Raw genomic sequence first — 16,891 nt, 5'->3', positions numbered from 1 at the left:
TGAGCCACTGTGCCACCCAAGTTACCCATTTTGTTATATCTGTTATAAGTGCATAAAGGAAATACCTGTTCATCCTATCAGCCATCCACCATCCTTTTTACTTGTATTATCAGCCCTACCCCAGAACACCCCCATTATTTAGAAGGAAATGTTTTATAGTCATGTCTTTCTCTCTGTCCTAAGGTGACCATGTTGTAGATATACAGTACAGTGACTAGGTGTTCTCACCCCAGCATTACTATGGGAATCAGACATTCCCTGGTGGAAAATCTTCCAATCCATGTGTTTCAATGGAAGTTATAGATTCTCCACCAGGGAATGTCAGATTTTCTGCTTTATAAATAGAGCCCTATAAGAAAAGTCATTGTATTTAAGGACTGAGAAGCTACAATATTTTGTACTCTTGTCCTTTGGATTTATGTGCTTTTTAGTACTTTTGAGTTACAGGTCAAGAACAACTGTGATACAAATGAGTTTCAGGAAAGTAACAAAGCTGCTTTCATCTCTAACGATGTCTGGTTAGTGACTCAGAAAGCAAAGGAACTGAAGCACTTGTAGTGTCGAGTGTTGGGTTCATCAACGTCAGACTCCATGATTCCCATGTGATAGTCCCTTCAATGGCCAGTCCACCCATAAACTGCTGTTTGTTGTAGGTGATGGTGGGTAAGCTGGTTTGGCTCCCTGTGGGGTAGTCTCAGTAGTCAGAATTTGACACCATCTCAGTCCCCAAGGCTGTCCCCACTTTTATGGCTGCATTTCTATATAATGTAAAATTATTAAAATATCCAACTAGAGAAGTTATCCAGATTTCTGCAGCAGACGTGTGGACCTGGGAAGTAGATAGAGTTCAATAAAATGCCGATTCTTTAATGTTCCAGCATCAAACAAAAGTAACATACTGATTTTGCATGACCAGGAGGGGCATGATGCAAATGAATTAATCTTAGATAATATTCAGGGATCGGTATATATATTTTAGTGACATATCCACCAATTTTGCCAAACCGAAACAGTATCAGTTTTCAGGCACTAGGTATCAAGTGTATCTCCATTCGTAAGTTAAAAATATGATTGATTATATGAATAAAATTCAAAGATAAGTTAGCTGTTACAGAAACATTGTACATTCAATGTCAGCATTTGACGCGTTTCACAACATCCACCATCAACCCAACATCTCATTTTGTATGTAAATTTTTGGGAAGGTCTATAGATTTTGTTGTGCTTTATATTCTGAGCTTTTCCTTAGTCTTCTTCCAATGATTCCGAAGTATTAAATCATCAGTGTTGTGTGTGGAGCCACACAGAAAGTTTGTTGCGAAACGCGTCAAGATTAACAAACAATGTTTTTGTAACGGCTAACATATCTTTATATTTTTATTCATATAATAAATCATATTATAAGCTTAAAAGTTGTGTCATACACTTTATAACTAACGTGTCTTTAAAGTCCTGGAGATTTATTCTGTTTTGGTCTTGAATAATAATAGAAAATAAAAAAGATATCAAAATTTCCACCTGAAGTTGATTTTCCTATCGAATGGAATTTTGCAAGGAGCCCAGACTAGTGTACAATCAGAATATTCTGCACAGTTTCCATGGAAATACAATGTCGGTGGGCACTATATTGGTTTTCGCAACATTCCCTAATGGAAGGCTTATTTGTTTGGTCTGCTTTTTCAAAAAAGTCTGGACTTTTTTTTTTTATGCAAAAAAAAAAAAAAAAGGAACAAATATTGAAAAGAACTTTATTTGAAGAAGTAGATGATATACAATGTAATCAGTCAAAAGTGCAAAAATGACTGTGCATGGTTTTACACATTATTACCTTTATGACCACATTGTACAAATCTACATTTCCGGTTGGTTACATTTTTATTGGATAGTAAAGCATATTTTGGATATTCCAAATATTTTTATATCTGTATTTGATTTTAATATTTGAAGCTTATGTTAGACCCGCAGCTAGGATACAATTGACTTCTAGATCTCTACTGCTTCTCATAAATGAGAACTCGTCTGTTGATGAAGTGTTATTTGCTGGAAGCCTGCTTGTCTTCTCTACAGACCAAACATGAGCCAAATGCGTTCACCTTGCAGGTCACCACCGAGTGACAATGACAGTGTTATCCCCTTGGGTAAACACTGCGCCTGATCTTCTCTAAAAATACACATTACCTCATTTTCCAAGTGAGGTAATGTAATCACAGGGAATAGGGGAAAGGTGATAATTTATGTTGTCCCCGCAAATATGCACAGAGAAAATGATGATGTTAGCATGTTGCACAAGGTGAAAGATTCACAGGTAATGAATTCTTGTCAGCAGCGCTTCCTGCTGCTTCCTTTTGCCTTTCTTCTGTGTGCGGCGGGAAAGGAGGAAGCAGATGTGTCACCGAACAGCCATGGGAGACGCTGGGAGGGAGCAGGAGCTAAGGGAATATTTTTGTTTCATTTCTGGCTTTTCCTTGTATCATAGGACTGAATGTCTTGAAGGCCAACTTCAGCTTTCCAATGAATTGCTATAATATGGCAGGGCAGTGATTTTTTAACTGTTGTTTATTTATATTTGTTTTATGTAAGATTTGTGGAATATGTTTATTGTGCTTTTTTGTCACAAAATTCTTTCAAAGGAACAAGGTGCATTCCCAGTGATGTCAGTGATCTCTAGTGAATGGATAGGCTGCATTCTCGCTGATGTCACCGGTCTCTAGTGATTGGATTGGCTGCATTCTCAGTGATGTCACTGGGCTCTAGTGATTGGATAGGCTGCATTTTCAGTGATGTCACCAGTGTTTAATGATTGGATAGGCTGCATTCTGAGTGAACTAACTAGTCTCTAGTGATTAGATAGGCTGCATTCTGAGTGAAGTCACCGGTCTCTAGTGATTGGATAGGCTGCATTCTCAGTGATGTCACCAGTGTTTAATGATTGGATAGGCTGCATTCTCAGTGAAGTAAACAGTCTCTAGTGATTGGATAGGCTGCATTCTCAGTGATGTCACCAGCCTTTAGTGAATGGATTGGCTGCATTCTCAGTGATGTCACCGGCCTCTAGGCTGCACTCTTAGTGATGTTTCTAGTGACTGGGTTGGCTGCACAATGGTGTTGCTGTTTTCATGGATACTGATTCAGTGCAGTAAACTTCCTCTTGCATATAGAACAGGTGCAATTTAATATCTGCTATCTCTCTTCCCCAGAAAGTTTTAAAAGTGACAGAGCTGAAGATGGAATATTAATCTCGGTTAATTACAAGCATGTGCATGTTTCCCAGAAAATAGTGATGATTCCATTTTTGCCTTTAATCCATTTAGCCATTTGGTGAAATAATGCATATTTACTTATGTAAATTCCCATCCTGCACATGTTGATATTACAAACAATGAATGTAAATGTTCACATTCTGCAGCTGAGCTTCTCCCTGTCATAATATTAATGACACAAATAAAAATATTCTCCAGCATCACGGCGGCTCCCAAGTGATTTAGTTTATTGCTGGCGATGCTGCTTATAAGAATACTGCAAGATGTTCCAGCTCTGCTAAATGTTTGCACTGTAAGGAAGGTAATGTGTTATGGTTTGCGGAATCCTAGGAGTTTGTGAGTTCATCTTCATATTGGTTTTCTTTCCTTTGAGCCAGTAGCATAAATGCGTTTATTTTCATCCACTTAAAGCTAACATCCAGGCATGATGTGTATTAAAAATGTATTTTTAAAAATGAAAACTTTGTAAGTACCAAATCCGACTTCATTTAAGGCTTTTCGATCCCCTATGCGTCAATGTTTAGCTGCAATACATATCTTCAATCCACAGCTACTTTTTGCCACTAAATGAATTAAATGATAGCCATAGATAGTCATTCGGTCCATTGAGTACAGCCTGTTGATGACTGGCCCCTATCCGGTAACTGGACAGTGAAGGATAATCAGCACAGTAATGAGCCCAACTTTTTCTTCACCGATCAGCCGCCTCCTTGTCAGCACATTAGGAAATTTCTACTGTACAAAACAGTGATGCCAAGTCAAATTCAGGCACTTGTGCTAGCATTAAAATACATGCATGCAACAAAGTATTAATGAATGCCCTGAGTTCAGCTTTAATTACTTTTAATGATATGTCATTCTCCTAATTAGCACCGTGGCACTTTTTCCATTTGGTGAGGCCTCAGCAACACTAATTTAGAGTTTTCCAGCTCAGCTTTGTATTTCGTTTGAGGTGCCTGCTAAGGTTGTTACGGTCCTTTGTCTACGGTTTTCCATCCCACCATTCTCATCCTTTGTATTCCGTTCAGTTCACCAAAATTCCAGACTCCATCCAGCCATACCACATGTGAAAGACCATTCCATCATAGAGGATTCCTGGACTGGCCTCCTGTTTTATTCCTCGCCTCTGTTATTCTGTTTCAGCAAAGGATTTATCAGTAAATAAAAATTGAGATGACTAAGTGCGCCTTCATGTCAGGAGGATTGATGGGAACAGTATGCAGAATTTCATAGCGCATTTGTAAAGTCTCGGCTCCTGGATGGTGAAGACGTGCTGACCGCAGGGGCGAGCAGTGTGCTGCCCATTTCCATCCATCAGGGGTTTAGAGATCACAGTGTGAAGCAGAATTGGAGTGCAATCTGAATAAAAATGTATTTTGCTACATCTTGAGGTTTACTTTCCATATGGACTCAATATACAGCCCGTGTCGCTAACATCTTCAGTTTCACGATTGGATGAACTCTTTCCTTGAGTGAATAAAATCTTAAACATTCTATATTGTCAATGAACACCCTCTGCTTACGGTGTACTTAGTCCTCCATGTAGTGTAAAGAACTGGAAACTGGCATACATTTTAATATTATTATTACTATTATTATTATTATTATTATTATTAATAATAATATTAATAAACAGTATTTATATAGAGCTAACATATTACACAGCGCTATACATTAATTAGGATTATAGCAACAAATCAGAATTCATGGTAGGCACATCATCCACAAGGCAACATAGGCAGGATCCTGGTGGATGTCCAGGGGCCACAGATACCACTTTGATTCTCTGCTTGTCATACCACCTAGGATGGTTTTAGACAAAATGGGGCCCTGAGCGTTTGCCCTAAGGGCCCTGCAGGCTGAAATGTAGTTGCTGTGTAATACAATTGTTTCAGTACAGATTTGGGATGGCTTTTTGTGTCTTTAACAATACTTGTCAATGCCAAATAAATGGGGGACCCAAAGCTGCTACTTTGGGTAGCACCCCATTCTGTCACCTCTCATTACTGCAATTTTAATAAAACCCTTTAACCCTTTTCTGTTCTGTCCACAACTAAATATAAAAGCTTTGGCTTTGCACTTGAAAGCTTTCTCATGCTTGGCCAGCTGAGTGGAATATAATGTCTTCACATTGATCTGTCAGCAGCGGGCTGCCAGATACTCACTTATAATGAAGCAAATTGGATTTTAGTTTTAGTAAGCCTTTATTACTTGCTTCTACACTAACAAATGTTAAAGCTGCACTCCATCCAAAGCTGAATGTGGACTTTATTTCAACCTAAGAAAATAAGGAGTACTGCTCAGGTCTTCGGGTTTTCATGTTTTTCATGCTATAGCAAACCAGCCCAACCCCATTTCTTTTATCAGTGGTCTAGTCATTTGCTTTTTGTAATGTGGAGAAGAATTCTTCAAACACACCCACTGCTAACTTTTAGATGCCAGTTAAAATGTCAGGGCTAAGAAGCTTCATAATCAGACTCAAACTTGTCTTTGTGGTTTTAATGTGATGGGTGATACAAGGAGCAGAGAAGAGAAAAGGTTGTGCAGAAGAAGTAAAGTTCTAGTGACCTTGTGATGTGCTCCCTGGATTGTGGTTGCAGGATATTTTACTGAGATTAATGAAAAGCAAGTAAACGTCATGGCTTGCTTTACATTTTTTTTATTGCTATACAGATAGTCATCCAAATGACCGACTAATGACTTTCTCACTTATAACCTCCTCACATGCACGGCTCCAAGACTTTTCTAGAGCTGCCCGACTCTCCGAAATGGTCTTCCTCATCCTATTCAGCTTGCTCCTACTTTCTGCTCATTTAAAAGAGCCTCAACCTCACCCACCCATCTTGTTCTATCTCCTAAACCCTCACTACTTCACACCATTCCATATCCCCCCTCCTATTGTGTGATACTTCCCCCACCTCCTAGATTGTAAGCTCTTCGGGGCAGGGTCCTCTCCTCCTCCTGTGTCACTGTCTGTCATTTGCAACTCCTATTTAATGTACAACACTGCCTAATATGTTGGCGCTATATAAATCCTGTTTAATATTATTAGGCCAATTCAGGAGTGGTGAACGTGAGCAGTCTACATCCAGTAAAACACACTGGCTTCTGGTCTGCACCAAACTTCTGGTCTGGTTTGCTATGCTTTATGAGATTGCTCTTCATATATAAACAGCAACTGATTACTTTTTGCAGTAAACTGAACAGGCAGATGTGTGCTAATAGGCTTTTCTCCTCTATATTATAGCATCATAGTACCATAGCAAGTCTGAACAAGGAGGGAATCTCCATTGAGAAGTGCTAGATTGAGGGGGTGAGCATGGACACAAAATTTTCTCTGGTGTCAGGATGTTGCATAAGTAGATTTAGTTGACCATTGTTAATAAAAAAAATGAATAAAAGAGAATATTCTCACATTCCCAAAAGTCCCTGTCACCAATCTCCCCTCGCCAGAGGAACGCAGGCAGCTGACAAAGTATTAAAAGCTGAAGAAATAGGAGGGGAGGTGGAACAGACAGGTCAATGGTGAGGTGAATGTAATACATTTTCTTTTGCAGTAAACCTTCCTTTCAGTTTTTTTTTCCCCCCTAAGGGGGTCACATTAAAACAATTGGCACGTTTTTATTAGGTAATTCACCATGCTATTATTAAAAATCTTTTTCCTTTTTTTGCAGGAATGAAATTTGAATTTGCATTGCAGACAAAAAAGGTAAGTGGAGGCTTTTTGGTCTTTAAATATAACCTGACACGGTGGAAATGTGCAGTACAATACGTTGCACTATTAGGATCCAGGATCATGTGTTCCCTATAATTGAATACATAATATATGTATCGTTCATTCTAGATTCTGGTTTACATGACAGCTTACACCTTTTTTTTAAACTGCCATTCTCAGTTATAAAAATAATCACAGGTGTATAAAATTCCTGAATGACTAACCTCTTTAATTTGCAAATTCAATCTTTTTTTGCTGGAAATAGTTGAAGTTCTGGGGGAAGGATTGTGAAAGAATCATTGCGCCATCTTGTGGCCGATTTGCTTACTGTAGGTTTTTTCACTGTTGGTTTTTTCACTGTTGGTTTCACATGAAAATAAATTTATTAAACTATATAAAAGTAAAGATTCTGGAAATGGATCATAACTGGTGTAAATGTCCATAATGTGCAGAATGTATTTTACATGGAACAGTAAACTCAGTCTATAGAGTAAGTGAAAATAATTAGATTGCCTCATAATATTGAAAAAAATGTGTTGCTACTTTAAATGTTATTACCATTAGATAATATTATTTGCTAAACAACCTAATATTGAGAACTTTTTAAAGATTTTTTATTAAAAGCGTGCTGGCCCAAAACATGAGATGATTTCAGATTAATTTGTAGCATGCATATCCTGCCAAATACCATTAGAAAATAACTAATCAGCAAAAAGCAGTCAGTGGATGCATTTTAAGTTATGTATTCATATTAATTTATAATATACACTCCAGAAGCATCTGCACCACGGTTTACAGAGCTGTGCCAGGTATGTAAATGTTAGAATAGCAAATAGGTGGTGGCTGGATTGCAGGACTACAATAAGATGTCTGCAGAAATGAATTCACCATTAAAGTGTATTGACCAGTGAGTTGTGGTTTCCCAGCCCCGATGTCACTAAGAAAAGGGAAGTACTATGACCACCAACATATGAAGCCTTATTTATAATGACCACCAGTGCAAGGGTGGACCTCTAAGGTGGCATCTCTAGTATTGCCCACCAATGTAAGCTATCCTACTGCCTGCCAATGTAAGGGGCACCTCTCCTATTGATCACAAATACAAGGGAGTATCTCCAGTACTGCCCACCAATTTAAGGGGGCACCTCTAGTATTGCCCGCCTTTTATAAGGGGGCATCTCAGGTACTGCCTACCAGTGTAAGGGGGCACACCTCCCATTAATCACAGTTGCAAGAGGGCACCTCTTCTACTGCCCACCAGTGTAGGAAAGCATCTCTAGTACTGCCCAGCAATGTAAGGATGTACCTCCTACTGCCCACCCTCTCTAATACTTCCTGCCAATGTATGGGGGCATCTTTCCTACTGCCCCGCAGTGTATCAGGGAATCCCTCCTACTGCCCAGCGATGTATGGGGGCCTCCCCTTCTACTGCCCAGCGATGTATGGAGCATCCCTCCTACTGCCCAGCCATGTATAGGGGCATCCCTCCTACTGGCCAGCAGTGTATGGGGGCATCCCTCCTACTGGCCAGCGGTGTATGGGGGCATCCCTCCTACTGGCCAGCGGTGTATGGGGGCATCCCTCCTACTGGCCAGCGGTGTATGGGGGCATCCCTCCAACTGGCCAGCGGTGTATGGGGGCATCCCTCCTACTGGCCAGCGGTGTATGGGGGCATCCCTCCTACTGCCCAGCGGTGTATGGGGGCATCTCTCCTACTGCCCAGCCGTGTATGGGGGCATCTCTCCCACTGCCCAGCGATGTATGGGGGCCTCCCCTTCTACTGCCCAGCGATGTTTGGGAGCCTCCCCTTCTACTGCCCAGCGATGTATGGGGGCATCCCTCCTACTACCCAGCCATGTATGGGGGCATCCTGCCTACTGCCCAGCAATGTATGGGGGCATCCTGCCTACTGCCCAGCAATGTAAGAAACTTTTGTCATGAATGCTATACTTGGCACATATATTTATATAACTTTGGTAGAAATGCTTCCTGAATGAATTTATAAAAAGTAATATATACATTAAAATAATTTATATCCTCTGAGATAAATGTTTTATTTTCTACTTTCCACAAACCAAGAGCCTCCCTGCTAACAACTAATGTATGGGAGTATTTCTTCACTGGTCACCAATGTGAACCAAATTATATATCAGATATACAGATAAATTATATCTAGCCGATATTAATAATTTCATTGTATGATCATTATAAGATTTAAATATGGAAATGAGAGGAGATATGCTAGGAACATCTCATCTCATCATACACATCTTACTGACCACGCTTATATCTGTGAGCTGTAGATGTAATCATTTTAGCAAAGGCTTTTCTGAGACCTGTAAAAAAATATAATTTCACAGAAGAATTGGGAAAAATCTTCCTTCTGAACTCGCAGATAAAATGCATTAAAAAAAATTATTATACCACACCTGAGTCCCAGGATCCGGATCCCAGCGCTCTCTGCTAGGAGATTCTGTTTACTTTTTTACTTTTTTACCATCACCCTCCATCGAATCAATACATTGCTTGCCTAAATCACCTAAAACTGCAAATATATTTTATATAAAATGTTAGAGACAGACTGAGAGCCTTTTTTAGGACCTGAACTGATGTAAATGGCAAATTCTAACTGGATGGCATTTAGATTGCTGAGTGCAATCGTTAACAATTGCCATGTAAAAAAATAAAAATTAGGATATCGTTTTCACTATTTTCACGCCTTGGTGTTGCTGATTTGTTGCAATCTTTTTGCAGCCTCTTGCTGCCTACATGCGTGGTCTCTAATACCCCTGAGGAAGAGGTGAAACGTGTCGGGTTTAGAGACCTCTCTTGTATTTAATCATCACTACAGTCAAAAGTTAGGAGTCCTCTGTCTAGTCTGACTAAGTATTTTGTTCACAATCTGTATATTTGAACAAATACCACTTTATCATCTAAAAAACATCTATCATTTACTTTTCTATTTTTTAGTTTTTACGTTTCACCGATTACAATTTATATTACCATTTTTTGTTTGTATATACACTTCATATTGTCAATGTGTATGAATAAGTGCACTATAACTTTGTAAATATGTGACCAATTCTTTCTATATAAAGAAGTATTGTTTTTTGGTCATACAAAACCCCCTCTGCCTCTTCTTCTCTTTAATCTAAAATATAATGGTAATCCAGGAAGACAAGGGAGGTTTTGGGAAGTAACTGCCAGCAGCGTGTTCAGTGACTATGCAGGAGAAGCACAATGAATATTCTAGACATAGCGTATGATATAACGTCTCGTACGTTGGCCATTGCTCATTGGCATTGATCGGCTGACCTGTTCTGCTGGTTCCAGGCAGCATTTCTTGTAGGCACCCCGTACCGCACACCCGCCATGTCCTCTTTACAGCCAATCCATTCTGTTTTGCATGTTGTGAGCCCTGTCTGGCTGTGATTAGTCCATGTTATTGTTCTTAAGAGCCAGCTTGAGGTTTGTCCGTGTTGGATTGTCTGGCCGAAGGAACACAGATGCCAACACAACGGCTTCATTTGCATGATAACAGATTTCATAGACATCAGCTCGGTCTCGGCCCAGCTGGAGCCCTGCCATCTTTTGTCACAACAAATGTCAGTTCCTACACTTTTCTCCATGCCTAGCCGTATGCCAAACAGGGCGAGTGTGGACTAATGTGCCCCTTGCAATGATTATCCTATAAGTCTACTATTAACATTTCGTGTGCTGGATAGGTTGCTGTTTTGGTATTCAGGAATTTAGAAAGGGACAGAGTTGCATTTGATGTGGCCGAACACAAATCAGATTCTAGCGGTCATTCTAGGACCGGTTAGAATATAAAAGCCGTTTCTTGCAGTGTTTATACCTTCCAGCTGTCATTGAACAGGCCAATCTGGGCACAATTTTTGTAAGTACATCAATGCCAGCATGGGGATTTTTGAGTTTTTACAAATCTAGAATTAGACCTTTGCGAGAAGTTGTGAAGAGACAATATATTTTAATTTACAGTCATTAACATTTAGGTAGAGTGATCTTTTAAACTACTTAGGACCCTTTCATCACCCAGTCAATAATAATATCACCTCCTGTACAAGTTGCCATTATACTCTTCCCTCCAGCAGTCTTTTCTTTCTTCACTTGGTTGCAGTTTTGCAGACTCCTCAACATCTGACCTTTCAGGGGTTGTTGGGTGCTGTGTCTGCTGCAGGTTTGATGATGGGGTATCCAAAATCATTTGACCTTATGGTGTGCTTCCTTATTAAGATTACTTCATCACAACAGGTGCAAGATAATGAAAGACTCTTGTCCCGTGTGAGCTTGGAGGGCAAACCCCCATTGGTAAGCCCCCAAACTTGAAGTGAGAAAGACTCCTTTCAGTACAAAGGCCACACCCTCACTATGCATAATATAGAGAATATTAAAATTAGAAAAAAATATGATTAAAGATGATTTAATCAGCATTCTAATGGTGGTTTAAATAAAATCCCTTAATTTTCATTATCCTATTTTAGGCAGAGTGATATTAACATTGGATCTCTTAGCATCTCTGTGCAATGCAGGTAGATTGGGGCTGGTGGGAGGAGTCAGCCCTCTTTGCTCAACCTATTGCAAGCAGTGGGGTGGTTACTGGGAGGAGTTATGCCAGATTGCCTTGATGGGTGCAAGGCAGTCTTGGGGTGACCGCCGAGGTCACGCAGAGAAGTTGTCTTAATTTAACAAGGCTGCTGAGAGAAATGTTTTGCCGCTATTTAGAGCTTTCGAGTTGGGCACTTCATGATCACCCCGATGCACCTCAAATGAGGTGTTGGCACTCTTAGTAGCAGCAACAATTTGTAATTAATAGAGCTGTTTAGTAGAATGGGCCACTGGAATACCAAAGATAATCTTAAAGGGCCCCATCTCATCCAGGTTTTCTTTTTCTACCTTATTGATAGAATAAATGTATTACTTCTCTTATTGGCTCCCATTAATAATTATACATTGAAATGGTTTTGTTATAGCTGCTTGCTGTATATCAGAATATTACCTTCTGATCCTGCCAGAAATCCACTGATCTTCTAACTTCTGCTGCATTGAAATACCAAACAGCACTGCCCAAGTCACCTATAAACAATCCTTTATTTTAGGTAGATGTTCTCTAGTCCCAGTTCCAAGGTATCAAAGCTTACTTCTTGTACTTTATCAAGGAAAAGTGTTGTCATTATTTTTTATTATATTAATGTCTGGTCACCTTCCATGCCATATAGAGTCACTTCCTAGGGTGACCCCGCTGCCTCCCAAATTGTTTCCACATTGTCACACATGCTCCCGCAATGAGGACAAGAGGCAGTGATGCTGAGACATTTCCCAGGCATTGTTCACGGTTGTCACCAGCCACTGGGAAGGAAGTCTGGAGAAATGATATGCATCTGATGCTGAGAATGCGTAGATGATAGAAAAGTGGCTGAAGAGGCCAAAGGGGTTCAATAGCTCCGAGATGGAAACAATATTGTGAAAATTTTATCCAGAAAGAGCAATTGTTTATATAACAGGGTGAACAGAACACATTAAATGTCATCCAGTTTAGATCTACTTTATTGGAATTTGATCATGTCATTGCTATGATGTATGTGCTTGTGTGTGTAAAATTTGACTTGAGTTAATGAGTTCTCTAAGAAAAAAAGCTTTTTAATCCAAAGAAACAAACTGAGTGCATGTGAATGATAAAAAAGGAGTAAGAATGAAGACAGGAAAGCAGGGGTTTTCTTTGCTGCAAATCAAAATGCAATATAATAACATGACGATAATGGGACAGACCCAAATTTATTTATTGTATATATGAAAATGTTGGAAATTTACCATTGTTAATAATATATTGGATTTTGATTTGCCGCAAAGAAAACCCCCTGCTTTCCTGTCTTCATTCTTACTTTACAGTATTATTCAAGGGGGCAACTTCTATACAAACATAAATTTAACCCATGAGGAGGAAATAATCTCTTTACGTTCAATGATAAAAAGGAGACTAAAGCTCCACCTGTTGGTTCAAAAAGAGAATGCAAAATCTTAATAAGTAATGCAACTAATTAATATCAATATATTGATAATATAACATCAATATATTGGGTGGAGCTATGAACACAGTTTGAACCACTGTTGCCCTGACTGCCATTTATTGGAAATCCCATAGCTTCTACACAAAAATAAACTGATACAAGCTGCCTGGACCTATCCTTTATCTAGGAACCACAAACACTTAACAAGTACCCATTCCATCTAATTCTACCATCCAGCTGAACTAAAGTCTCTCTGATGCCCTGAGGAAGCCTTACGGCGGCAACAGGAACTGAGGCAACCTCGCTTCTTTAATAGTTTTTCTTGTTACGTTGAATGTTTTGTCATATCTACAATTCAGTTGAGCCATGTCTGAAATTTAATATTTTGACCACTTTTAAAATATACAGAAGACTGCCAAAAAACTTCTCTCTCTCGTTGCTTTAATTTTGTATAATATTAATATAAATTCCCTTATTACCAGCGTTCTCCCTTGAAATTACTTTCAGGTCTTCAGGGAACCCCTTCTATAATTAATATATCCACAGATTACAGTATATTAGTGTGGTGGTCAGTGGGAAGAATTCCCCTTACATTGCTGGCCATTGGGAAGAATGTCACCCCTACAGATAGCCAAAAAGACCATTGGGGTCACTTAGTCTGACCTGAGAGGTGCAAACTGCTCATTGCTCAAGGAACTTCTAGCGCCCTCTGGAGGAGCCCCATACAAACCCACTGCACATTAAATAAAGTTTTAAAAAATTGCAGATTGCCTTTAAATTTTTCCAGCAGGTAATGTTTTACTGACAAAGCAGAGTGTGGTACATATGGAACAAATCCATTTTGTTTTATCTAAAAACTGTCTGGTTCTTTTAGTTATTTTTTTGGATGGTATCATGAATAAGCAAAAAAAACTCTTCACGCTTCAATTGAAACAGTGTTTAGATTTGTCAGACATGACGAGCTGCGTTCTTTTCACTATATCTTGTAAGCTTCTGAATAATTCCCTATTCTTCTATTCACAGGACTACACGTCTAACAATCAGTATGGAACTTCAATAGAAGCTGCTGCCAAACAGCTCCTGAACATAAACCAAGATGTGCCGACGTATCCTCCTTATCAGTACTCAGCTGGTTTACACAATACTAACCGGAGGCAGAGGAAGCCGATATTTCTCAGGCGAGACAATAAAAAATACACAGAGAGAAAACTCTTGAAAAAACGGAAACATTTACTCTTGAAAGAGACTCCAATCTTGATGCCCATCAACAGTTCTGCTGTGGATCTTATGAGGTTAGAAGAGGAAGACAGGAACAGCAACTGGACAAAGTTGTACGAGGTCCAACGGCAGCGCAAAAAGCTGATGCAAGATATTTGTCTGAAGTATAAGAGTGGCAGCCGAAGGATTATTACCCCTTATCATGTCTCTAGAATCTTTGTGGAGGACAAGTACAAGATTCTTTATTGTGAAGTTCCAAAGGCCGGTTGCTCCAACTGGAAGAGGGTTTTGATGGTCCTCAATGGACTGGCCTCTTCCACCAAGGACATCCAACACAACACCGTCCATTACGGAAACTACTTAAAGAGGTTGGATAGTTTTGACCGCAAAGGGATATTCAACCGACTCAACACCTACAAGAAGATGATCTTTGTGCGAGAGCCTTTTGAGAGGTTGGTGTCGGCTTTTCGGGATAAGTTTGAGCATGCCAATAACTATTACCACCCTGTTTTTGGCAAAGCCATCATTTCAAAGTATAGACGGAATGCCACCCGGGAAGCTTTAAGGACAGGCTCCGGAGTACAACTAAAAGAGTTCATCCAATACCTATTGGATGTTCATCGGCCAGTTGGGATGGACATTCACTGGGACCATGTAACTAGACTTTGTAGTCCATGTTTAATAGATTATGACTTCATTGGGAAATTTGAAAGCATGGCAGAGGATGCTAATTTTCTCCTGCACCTTATAGGGGCTCCTCAAAACTTAACATTTCCCCGATTCAAGGACCGGCATTCAAACGAGGAAAGGACCACTAGTAAAATCACACAGCAATATTTTGCACAATTGACTCCGCTGGAAAGGCAACGGACCTATGACTTTTATTACATGGACTACCAAATGTTTAATTATTCCAAACCTTTCGAAGACTTGTACTGATTCTGGAGATTGTGTTTTCTAGGAAACATCCGCTGGTGGTGGCGCGGGGGAGACAGATTACACATCGGTAATTATAGCTTATGAAAAAAATGATCAGTTCCTATTTTTACTTCTCAAGCTTTAAGCAGCTCTTACAGAAGGATATTTTAATACTGCTGTCCTGATATTTCAGTAAAATCAATTATTTGGATACCGTTTTGTAAGAGGTATTTAAGGGTTATTACAAACCTGCTGATCCTGCTAAAACTATTTCTCCTCTGAAAGAAATTGTTCCGCTGAATTTTATTGTACAAATTGTATTTTTGTTGGGTGAATAAAATTGTTTTTACAAAAAAATATAAAATAAAAAGGGCTAGATTTTTAATGGGGAGTAGACTTTTTGTTTTTAAAAAAAGATTTCTCACTATTGTGCATCCTGACCTCACAGTGATATCATTACACGGGTGAAATAAAGGACAAAGGGCTTTGTGAATCACTATTCAATTTAAGCTTCAATTTAAAGTCCTACTCAACCTAAAACTATATTTTTAATAACTTTTACCTAACTTAGGCAACAACTTCTACAAAGTTATTAGCCTGTTTTCCCATGAAAAGGAAAAGAGAGGTGGCAAAGCTCCAATGGGGTCACAGACCGTCTCTGAGCCAGAAAGAGGCACAAGTTGAATTAAACACAAAATTCATGTTTTAGGTCTTGCATCATGCATTATTAGATACAGTTTATTATTTAGGGTAATACATTTTGTGATGCTTTCCTGAAGATTCTTTAGGTATAACTGACTGACAAAACTAAACTAACCGACTTCCTTGAAATTAGCAGCACCATTATCCTCCAGTTGGTTGCTGAACTGATAGACCTAAATGCAGCACAATGGCTAAGGGTGCATAAATGGCAGGTTGACAACACCTTATTGCAAGGCACTGACTTTGTGCTAGTGGCAGGACGTCCAAATATATAAAGCCTGCTAAGCAAACAGGCAAAGTCACCAGCACTCCAACGTACAGGATTCTTAGTTTATTGGGAAAGCACTATCACAATATGTTTGAAAAACACTGTTTTAGGCCGCACAGGTTCCCTTCCTCAAGGCAATATGTCCTACAAGAATTCTATACTTTGAGTGCCGGTGCCTTTGTCTTCAGTTTTCATTAGTTCTACCTAATGCTATCCATGATTGTCACTACAAGCACCCCTAAGGTCTGTTTGCTGTAAGGAGTACATTCCTATCACGGACATGGTTTGGTAAGCAAACCGTTCCTCCAGTTAAAGCAGAGTGCCACCATATTGATCTGATAATATATGTTTCTGTTTTTGTAAAGTCCAACATATTTGTAACAGAAGTTTGAGAATACAAATAATACAGATAACCCAGCTGTAGTAATCTTGTTGCCTTACATACTGGGAAATTACAAACTTCACAAACAGGAGAGGTCACATTAAACAATACAAAAAAACCTTAGCGTGCCATGTCACAGGAAAGAGGGTCTGAATCAATAAATCTCTGCTGCAAAGATGAATAGCAATCTTTCAAGGAACAAAAAAGAAACAAAATCAAAATGACTGAAAAAAAGAATGATTGAAATTAATAATATAAAAACCCTAAAATATTTTTTAAACATATCATGTTTAATGTTAACCAAAAAAGGTCTAAGTTCATCTATGGCTAAACTGAGTGGATCTGAACAAGGAAACTAATTCTTATAATAAAGGCATCCAAGGAGCCAAAACAACAAATGCT

The 16,891-nt window shown here is 39.2% G+C and overlaps 1 protein-coding gene across 2 annotated transcripts in view; it reads left to right on the top strand.

Annotated features, from left to right (window-relative positions):
- Nucleotides 1-15,522, top strand: part of CHST8 (carbohydrate sulfotransferase 8) — a 146,204-nt gene extending 130,682 nt beyond the window's left edge. For both annotated transcript variants that reach the window (XM_072422556.1, XM_072422557.1), the window contains exons 2-3: nucleotides 6,935-6,969; nucleotides 14,025-15,522. In XM_072422556.1, the coding sequence (XP_072278657.1) occupies nucleotides 6,935-6,969; nucleotides 14,025-15,158 (1,169 nt within the window). In that variant the 3' untranslated portion in view covers nucleotides 15,159-15,522. The remainder of the gene's footprint in view (nucleotides 1-6,934; nucleotides 6,970-14,024) is intronic.
- The last annotated feature ends 1,369 nt before the right edge of the window (nucleotides 15,523-16,891 follow it).

The sequence above is a fragment of the Pyxicephalus adspersus genome, chromosome 9, assembly GCF_032062135.1.
Source record: "Pyxicephalus adspersus chromosome 9, UCB_Pads_2.0, whole genome shotgun sequence".
NCBI lineage: Eukaryota > Metazoa > Chordata > Amphibia > Anura > Pyxicephalidae > Pyxicephalus > Pyxicephalus adspersus.
The sequence above is the reverse complement of the archived record's forward strand: the minus strand, read 5'-3'. Positions and strand labels throughout refer to the sequence as shown.